This window comes from Populus euphratica, unplaced genomic scaffold (assembly GCF_000495115.2).
Source record: "Populus euphratica unplaced genomic scaffold, PopEup_1.0 scaffold75.1, whole genome shotgun sequence".
NCBI lineage: Eukaryota > Viridiplantae > Streptophyta > Magnoliopsida > Malpighiales > Salicaceae > Populus > Populus euphratica.
The window spans coordinates 1,164,721-1,174,794 of NW_011499866.1; the positions used below are offsets into that span (position 1 = coordinate 1,164,721).

A 10,074-nucleotide genomic window follows, 5' to 3' on the forward strand; every position below is an offset into this window, starting at 1 on the left:
TTTTTTATATTGAAATAAAAATTTATTTAACCCACCATAGAACAAGGGTGAAATAGCTAGATAGCTCGTATTTCCTTTAAAATGTTATTTATGCAAGTCTTAGGTTAAATCACCTTGCCTGTCTCCTTTTTGTTTCTCAGCATTTAGTTCCACGTCAATTCTATTTTTCATTTTCATTTTCATTTTTATTTTTATTTTAAATTCTACAATATGCCATCACCCCTTGATCATCTTTAATATTTTTTCAATTGCTCTTGTCGATATACTTTGTGTTCCTTCTCTTTTAACGAGTCAACACATCCTCTGTGACCTTGGAAAAACCTAAAACATATGAGAAACCCCAAACCCAACGCTTTCATCATCTTTCTCATAACGGAAACATACCCTTTATTCCTCTTGTTTCATCGCATCTTCAGAAAATTCTCAGTTTGTCAACATACTAATAATTAAAAATGGCAATTGTAAGATTACAGAGATTCTCTTAGAACTAAAATCCTTTCCCACCAAAAGAAATTTGTTTAGTAATTGATATTTGACTATAAATTTGTTCGTGGCTTCGGTTTCATTCGACCACCAACGATTATGGGCTCTGCGTTGGGGTTTGTGAGGACTGGTGTCGTGGAGTTTAAGGGTGGTGAAGGGTTCGAATAGGGGTGATTTACTGAGTTGTGCGATCCGATTAGGTTATTCATTTTACAATCTGCGGCAGTTGTGGGTGTTGTTTTTACTCTTTATTGATTGCCGATGTTTGGGTTTAAATTTTTTATTGATTGTTCAAATTAGGGAAGATGAAGATATGAAGTTTCTTGTTGGCTAAGTAATGAGACCCGATACATGCTTAGGTTTAGTTGGGTTATACTAAGTCAAAAGTATGAATTGATTTAAAGTAGCAACCTAAGGTAAATTCCAAATTTCAAACTTTTCAAATTAAGTGGGCTAGGTTAAGGAGATATTGAGATGGTGGTAATGATTATTTTTTAAAATAATTTTTGTTTAAAAATATATTAAAATATTTTTTTAATTTTTAAAAAATTATTTTTTACATCTACATATTAAAATGATTTAAAAATATAAAAAAATAAAAAAATAATTTTAAATAAAAAAATTGAGTTTTAAAGTCTTAAATTTACAAAAAAATCTAAATTCAAGTGACGTCGACTAGCAAATAAATCATTCTTTTTCAAAGATGTTTGGTACCGTGATTAGATAATGTTTTTTTAAAAATTTTATTTTTTTATTTGAAATTATTATTTTATGTATTTTAATCATTTTGATGCATTAAAAGCAAAATAATAATAATAAAAATAATAATTTATTTTATTTTCACATAAAAAAACTTTATAATTCAATATTTATTACCGTCCCTGCACCTCTAAAATTTGAATAGAAAAACGATGGAATGGGAGAGCCGAGAGGAGGATGTCAAGTGGCATTCTCATTTTCAAGGTTGTAGACTTTATATTAAAGCCTCTCTTAAATTTCTTCTTGTTTGATTGAATTTCAATGGGGCTATTTTGTCCTTTTCCTGGTTAATTTATGTGTGTGGAATCGGATATTAGGGTGAGGTTTACTCTACAAACCCCGTGGCCATAACTTAAAATTTCAAGTGCTATGAAATTTCAACAGAATCATTTCAACTTAATGAAAAAATAGCCATCACCAATTTATAATTAATTCTAAATAGTACGAATTTAAAAAAAAACATTTAACTTATTGAAAAAGAAAAAAATATTTTATTGATACTATTAATCACGCTTAATTGCTTTTACCTATAAATATTACTACTAATATTACAACAAAAATCACTATTACCTGCTCTCACTCTACCATCACCGACCATATTATTACAACCACAATTTTAATATTAATATAATTATTATTTTATCATAATTATATTATAAATCTTTAAATAATTGAGACAATAGTCATTTTATTATCATTGTAATTAGTTATTATCACCACAACTACGTCTACAATAATTGTTATTGTATGAAGACTTTAATCACTATCAATATTATATATTATTATTGTAATTACCATTATTATCATTATTATTTTTATTATAAATATTATAACTCCCATCTTACTACCATCACTTAAAAAACAACTTATTTTATATATAAATATTTTTTGTTACATTTGAATAGTAAAAAGTATTCACTTTCTAAAAGTATTTCCTTACACTGTTAATTTACATGAGAAAGTCATTTAATTACTTTAACTATTGTTATCAACATCATTATTACAACAACAATCATTATTATCTATCCTCACCCTACTATTACCGACCATATTATCACAACCATAATCTTAATATTATTATAATTATTATTTTATTATAATCTTATTATAAAATTTTAATAATCAAAATAATATTCATTTTATTATCATTATTATCATCACAACAATTATGGTTATTAGACAAAGACATTTATCACTATTAATATTATATATTATTAAAACTCTCATGTTACTACCATTACTAAAAAAACAACTTATTTTGTTTAAAAATTTTTTTGGTACACATTTGAATAATAAAGAGTAATCACTCTCTGAAAGTTATATGCCTAGAAAGAATATTTTTAAGTCAGCGTTACTTTTGTTCTAGATCGACTTGTGGGATTAGCAACATCTTTTCAAAGTGATTAACTCAAGCATTTAAACACAAGACAGTTGGGTTGTTTTAGCTTAGAAAAGACGTTGAAGAATAATGGTTTTGGATTGGGACGGAAGGACCTCATGCATCCAAGGGATTGTAAGCGAATTGTCAAAAGAGGCCGCCCGCCCCTCCCTCATTGTCATTTAGCAGCTTATACCACTTTTTTTCAGGGAGGACCACCCGGAGAAGACCTCCCTCTCCTCATCGGTGACTTGATCTACGCATAAACCTGCTCTTTACGGTCTTTTCTTTTAACAGCCACCCTTGCAGCCTGTGAATTGATGGGATCCTCTGCGTTTCCATATCTCACTTGGCGGTCTTGACACGGAAACTTCTTTGTGAAAAATCTGTGGAATGGCTGGCCCTAGCTAAACAAATATATAGGTACAAAGGAAATCTTCAAACGACTTGATTTCTCATAGATAAATCATATTTATCAAGATATAATAGATTTTCATGTAGTAAGAAATAATTTATATTTATTTATTTAATGAGTGAATTTATCTTATTTTATTTCTTGAGAAAAAACAATTGTATTTCTCAAAAAAAACAAAAAAAAAAAGAGTTTTTGGATAGTTTACAAGAAGGAAGGAATTAGCATTGTTTTCTAATCCTCTCTTCCTTTCTTTTCTTTTTCATGCTTCAGATCGCCTCGATACCCTTTATTCTTTTACGTTCAATATGCAGTGAATCAAAGCAATTTATTCCCAAAAATTGATTACATGAACCCGATTATGTTGATAAAATTAACCTGTTATAAGCACTCACCATAACAACTGGTGATAATAATGGAATCTACTACAGTACTACACAATCAAATACATTTCGTTAAAATGATATTTATGCATAAATCCCTGACCGAGTTATTTCTTTTGTACACATCCAACTCTATTATGCATGGTTCATAAATGTCAAAGAATGCGTCTAATGGTACACTATAACAGCCTGTTTGGAATTAATTCTTAATTATAATTGTATTTAATTATATTTTTTAATTTAAATTTAATAAATAAATAAAAATTGAATTTATATGTTTGAAAAAGATAGAATTAAATTCATTTTATTTTATTTTTTATTTTATTTTTATCACTGTCATCTTATTTCTTTAAAAATCTCTAGAAAAAAAATGAGTAGATTTGGTATTTTAGAAAAGTTAGTTTTAATATTAAGTTACTGTACTATGAAATTGTAAATTAAAGGGGTTAACTTTTGATTTATTTTCGTATAACTTTTAGATAATAAATTTTATTTCAAATTCAATTCTTAAAATAAATTAATTTAAATTGTGTGTGTCTACCCACGCCCTTTGATTCCTTAAAATAACTCAAAATGTTATTCTTCATTTCAAAATAACTCAATGCCCTTGCCTCCAAATGGTGAAATATGTCAATTTAAATGAAAATCATCCTTTTTCAAAAAAATAAATATATAAATGAAAAGATAAATCATGGAAATATCCCTCTAGCCCATGGATTTTTGAGATAAGTCTAAGCCCATTATGATACCTATTATAGCCCAATTTTAACCTATTAACTTTTTAATTTAATTTTATAGGGTTTAAAATATAAAATTAAAAGATAATAAATTTATGTTGATGAGAAGTATGATTTATCAACTTGCGTAAAAATTAAAAACTATAATATACTTTTGTCATTCTATTCGTATCTTTAAAATAATCCATATCTTCAAGATAATCCTTATTTTTAAAATAATGATAGTTATCTGTTTTCAAATTTGATTTTTAATCAAATTCAAACTTCAAAAAAGAGAATGAATTTGATTGAAACTTTGTTTCTTACACGTGAAAGGACTCTAACACTATAAATACAGACCTTAGTGTATGCAAAAATGAGGGACAATCAAAAGAAACTTCGAGAAAGGCCATCACCAAACAAAAAAAAAATTAAGAGGAGGCCATCATGAAAAACCCCTAAGAGGAGATAAGATAAAAAAAAAAAACCTATAGGAGAATAAACACCAAAAAAAACTCCAAGAGAAGGCCATTACAAGAGAGGAAAAAAACACAAGAACAGAAGGAGGAGAGACTGAAAAAAGGAGGAAGAAAGCATTCTTCAATCAGTGCCTGCACTATTATCTTCGCTTTTAGCTTCACCAGGTAAAGTCTTCTTTTTCTCTATACTTCTATGTAATTGTTGCAAGAAAATAGTGCAAAGATAATTAGTGGGCCGGATTTGAGCTTTAGGCACGACCGATCCAAATTATATTTATTCAAGGTGTGTTTGCAAAACACGTCTTTATGCCTTGACCATAATTTTTATGTCCATTTAAATTTGATATTTGACCAAGTGAGTCCCTTTTTGACATCAAAAAAATTCTAAAAATATTTAGGGATCTTTGATTTTTTTTTTCTTTGTGTTTTGTATTTTTTTTCAAGTTATGTACTTAATTTATGGCCTATTATTGTTAAATGCAAATCTACCGTGAAATGTATTTTTTTTAATTTCCATCTAAAAAGAGCAAATAATAATAAAGGATAAACAAGAAAAAATAACATAGAAAATTTCTTCTTCAAATTCAGTTTTTGCGAAAATATTCACTAACGCTAGTGTCAAAAGTATCATATTTTTTAGATTTGTGCGATATTTATCAACGTTAAAGTTGAAAATATTCGTAGGAATTGTTTACTTTACCAGAGTCAGGAACATGAAAAAAATAAAAAAAAATAAAAGAATAAAAGAATAAATCCTTAGCAATTTTAGATAAAACCAACAATGTAGTCTGTCTTAGGTAGAACGTTTAAGGGGTGAGAGCATCTTTCCTTTTGCGTAATCAGTCTTGTACCATAGAATCTCTGTTGATCATTTAGGATTTTTAGTGACCATAATATTAAGTGGCGACTCCTTCAACAAGATCTTTTCCTTTAAAAGAACAAAATACCAGATATCTATTATTTTTTCAATCGAGATATTTTTTAATTAGTTGTCGTGATATTCAGGTGTGACAATGCCTTGACTAGTTGCCCATAATTGTCGCATTGATCAGACGGGGTCAAAGCTTTTTATCGAGCCCTATTTCATTTTCACACTATGACTTCTTATATATATATATATATATTAACGTAGATGTCTGAGTTAATTTGCGTATATCTTAACTAATTTCACAAGTCTTGAAATTAACAATGATATAAGCCTCTAATAGCCTTAAAATTTATAAGACTCGAAGTAGTAATTTTAAAAAAATAAATCTAAAACCTAATCCATTAAACCATACAATAGTTGCATATATATTTTTGCTCATAACAGGAATACTAATGACATATGTTGATTCACTTTTAAGAGGCCGGGAATATTTTTAGGATGGGCTTATTGTATTAATTATTAACAGCTAACAGCCCAATACCCACTAGAGAGATGAGCGTTGCCTTGGGAACAATGTATTTTATGTTAGCAGAGATTCTTAAGACCAATAGTAAATGCTAGTTGAACCCGGAGAGCATGGTGCTGATGCACCCAAAAAGAGGGTCCGTTAACGTAGGCATTAATTTGCAATAAGAACCCACATCACATGCTCTTTGTTTGACCTCCGAGCCTAAAGTGGTGCTCTGTGGCCTGTGGGAAGAAACTGCTCAGTCAGAAATCAACGTCTATAATTAAGCATTAAACGACTCGCTGCAATTGGATGGCATTAAGAAGTGACAAGCTGGGTTTCAGTAGCGACTAAAAATAAACTATTGTGCTTGGTTTCGACATTTCCGCTTAGGTAAAGACTATAGAGGAGATCGTTAATGGGAGAATGTGATATCTAGTTAGTCAACTGCGAACTCCATTAATTTAAACCACTCGATCGATAAAGGGATCTCTTGAATCTTTTAATATGTATAATTAATACATGCAGAGCACCGTCGGAGAAACAATCGCACGTATCTGACTTTCTTTACGGAGTTTTTGGAACTAAAAAACATAAACAGAACTATGCTTAACACATGCATAAGAAGCCTTGCTCGCCTCTTTACAACCCATTTTAGCAAAGACAAAATGGCATCTTCTGCTTATACTTTGTTGTCATTTACTTTTTACATTGTCTTCCTCTCGTCTGGATCCTGTAAAGCTGAAGCTAGGAGATTCAATGACATCTCTTCTCTTGTTAGTAAAGGCCTCTTTGATTCCATATTCCTACATAAGGACAACAACGCATGCCCTGCTAAAGATTTTTACACGTACATCTCCTTCATCCGAGCATCTAGATGTTTTCCTCGGTTTGGCAGGACAGGTAGTTCTATAAAGAGGAAGCGAGAAATTGCAGCTTTTCTTGCTCAAATATCCCATGAGACCACAGGTGGGTGGCCTACCGCACCCGATGGACCATTTGCATGGGGTTTGTGCTTCAAGGAGGAAGTGAGTCCACAAAGTAATTACTGTAACTCAAGCAACACTCAATGGCCATGCTCCCCTGGGAAATCCTACAAAGGAAGAGGGCCTATGCAACTATCATGGTAATATTCATTCATTAAACAAGCATTGCATTAAGGATCCATGTCGATTTCAATTTGGTTTCAATATTAACAAGGCTACTTATAATTATTTTGATGATGTTGGGCAGGAATTACAATTATGGACCAGCAGGTAAGGCATTAGGATTTGATGGGCTTAATAACCCAGATATAGTGTCGAACAACTCCTTAATCGCCTTCAAGACAGCTCTATGGTTTTGGATGACTGAGCAGAGCCCAAAACCATCTTGCCACAACGTCATGATTGGAAAATATAAGCCGACAGCAGCTGGTGTGGCAGCTAATCGGACTGCCGGCTACGGGTTGGTGACTAACATCATCAACGGTGGTCTTGAATGTGGAATACCTAATGATGCGCGAGTTAATGATCGGATTGGGTTTTTTCAGAGATATGCAGCATTGTTTAATATAAGTACTGGACCTAACTTAGATTGTGAAAATCAGAAGCCCTTTACTTAAAAAAAAAAATTTCCCGTTTAGGGCAGTGGAATGCTGTTGTGGTTGCTTGTTGCTATGATTAGTTTTTGCAATAAATCATGATTATGCATATGATGATCCATAATAAGAGGTCATTTTTTGACGACTATATGAAAAATATCGTTAATTAACTGAACTGTGCTTTGAAGATGCTTATAAAAATTATCAAGATGCAAAGGTGGCCAAAAGGAAGCCACAAAAAGCACTTTCTCAGCACCCATTATCTCTGGAAATTCATCTCCGACAATAATTTCTCCATGGCCTGGTAGTATCAAAACATAATCTTTTTAGTTAACAAAAATTAATTTCATTAACACTAAAATATTACACATTACTATATTTTTCATAAAACTCAAATAAAGATTATGAATATAAAACATAAAACTAAAAGAAAAAAATAATTCATCTCCAATTATATAATTTTGAAAAACTATTTAAAAATATTTTAATTCAAAAAATTGACCAGTTCATTTCATCACAATTACATGGACAATACAAAATAAACTAAAACACAATTTTTTACTATAGCAAAGCTTAGATCACTCACACTTATTTTATTGTTCATAACTAGTTTTCTTCCTTTTTGAACTCTGAAATTCTTTATTTACACTTTAATAATTGAATTTTAATTCCTTATAATTTCATCCACAAATTACATTAACATGATTTTATATATTGAATTATTTTTCTCTTTTCATGTTCTTGCAAATACAAAGTGTCAAAAAAATATTCTAATATTAAAGTAAAGGTTGATATTATTAAATATAATTTTAGGTTATAGTTAAAAAATTAAAAGAACAAGAATCAAAATTAACATAAAAAAGATTCATTATCATTATCACTATTCAAAAGGTACATAAACTTCAATTTGGCCCTTGAAGTTTCAATTTAGACATAGTTAGTCTCTTCTATTTTAGATGTTTATGTATCGTACTTGAACTTTATTTTTGTTACATTTTAATATTTGCTTATTGAGAGAGAAAAAAGAAAGTCATTAAAAAGAAAAAGAGAGGGTTTGGTCAGCCACATTCTAATCGTTAAAAATATCAACTTTTGTGTTAATAGATTTGGCTTTCAAATGAGAGTTTAATAGAGGTGATTTTGTCTTTCAAAAATGATAAGAAAAACTAAAAAACATGACTTGTGAAGTTTTTTATTCAGATTGTTTAAAAAAAAAAAACAAACAAACCTATTAAAGGGTTTTAATGTTAGAAATAGATATATTGATATTTCTAAGATGTTTTTAAATGAAAATAGATTGAAATTTTGAGTTTAGAGATTAAATAGTTTATAGATTAAAATAAGGGGGAAAATGCTTATGAATTGGGATTAATCATGACAACCAAAAATCAACTTACGTGGAATAATTTACCAATGATAGATTGGTGTATTAGGTTATATTTTAAACTACATTAATTTAAAATTCAATAAGCTTGGGTTTGAAATAATATACAAAACAAGAAGGATAGATACAAGATAAAGATATCATATTTGATTCATAAAAACAGAATCAAATTTTATTTTTATCTCTATCACAGGGACCAAAATGAATGAGTTTTTGAATAGGACATATGTGGAATGAAGACAAAAACATAGAACATAATAAAATATTATTCCAAAACTATCTTTATAAACTTTACAAAACTTTAAGTTATGCCCCTCACTTATCAAGCTTAACTATTAATTTTACATAAATTATTTTTTATTTTCATATTTGTCTAAGCATAAATATCAAAAACATTCAAGAAAAAATCATGAAAAATAAGAGATATGAAGAAAAAAAAAGAAAAAAAGAGAGAAAGAAATTATTAGCGATATAATCTAATCCTTGTTATGGCCAATACCACAATTAAATGAACATATTTATGAATTCAGAAACACCAAAATCTTACTATTTCACATTTCAAATTGAAAAATATTTAGATTTGAAGTTTTAAAATTAAAAACTTTCAAATGAAATTTTATGTTGTTTTATTGTTTATAAATAGTTTTAAAATTTAGATTTGGATTTTAAAGAACAAAAGGAATGTTTAGAAGTGATTTTTTAGTAAAACAAATATATTTTAAAACAAGTAATATGTAATGAACTAGGTTATCACATATCAGTCAGCATAGATGAAGATCTTGCAAGCTCTCTCTCTCTTTCTCTCTCACTTTTATTTTCAAACAAAGAGTTTAGGTGATGATAAAGTTAAATGATTCAGGATAACATTAATCTAATAATGATAAATGTAAGCAATCGATTGAATGTTAACATCTAAGCCTTGAAACTCAAAACGATAGTCTTAAAAAGCCACCTCCTTTCTTGATTATATGTTACTATGTGAATAGTCAAATTATAACTGGTATAAAAGTATGGCGAATCATGGATGATGGAACCTGAAAGTCATAACTATTTGACATAATAACTACTACGAAATAGCAACAAGACACACGTGCGTGCGCGCACATATATATATATATATAT

At 29.1% G+C, this 10,074-nt stretch overlaps 1 protein-coding gene and 1 long non-coding RNA gene across 2 annotated transcripts in view; both read left to right on the top strand.

Annotated features, from left to right (window-relative positions):
• The first annotated feature begins 2,175 nt into the window (after nt 1–2,175).
• LOC105126186 (uncharacterized) overlaps nt 2,176–10,074 on the top strand; it is a 16,673-nt gene continuing 8,774 nt past the window's right edge. Inside the window, exons 1-2 of the long non-coding RNA XR_842365.1 lie at nt 2,176–2,185; nt 2,670–2,677. This is a non-coding gene — a long non-coding RNA (uncharacterized LOC105126186). The remainder of the gene's footprint in view (nt 2,186–2,669; nt 2,678–10,074) is intronic.
• LOC105126185 (chitinase 10) lies at nt 6,615–7,644 on the top strand. The gene is made up of 2 exons (XM_011026971.1): nt 6,615–7,112; nt 7,220–7,644. Exons 1-2 carry the CDS (start codon nt 6,655–6,657, stop codon nt 7,587–7,589), a joined length of 828 nt encoding a protein of 275 aa, XP_011025273.1. The 5' UTR covers nt 6,615–6,654; the 3' UTR covers nt 7,590–7,644.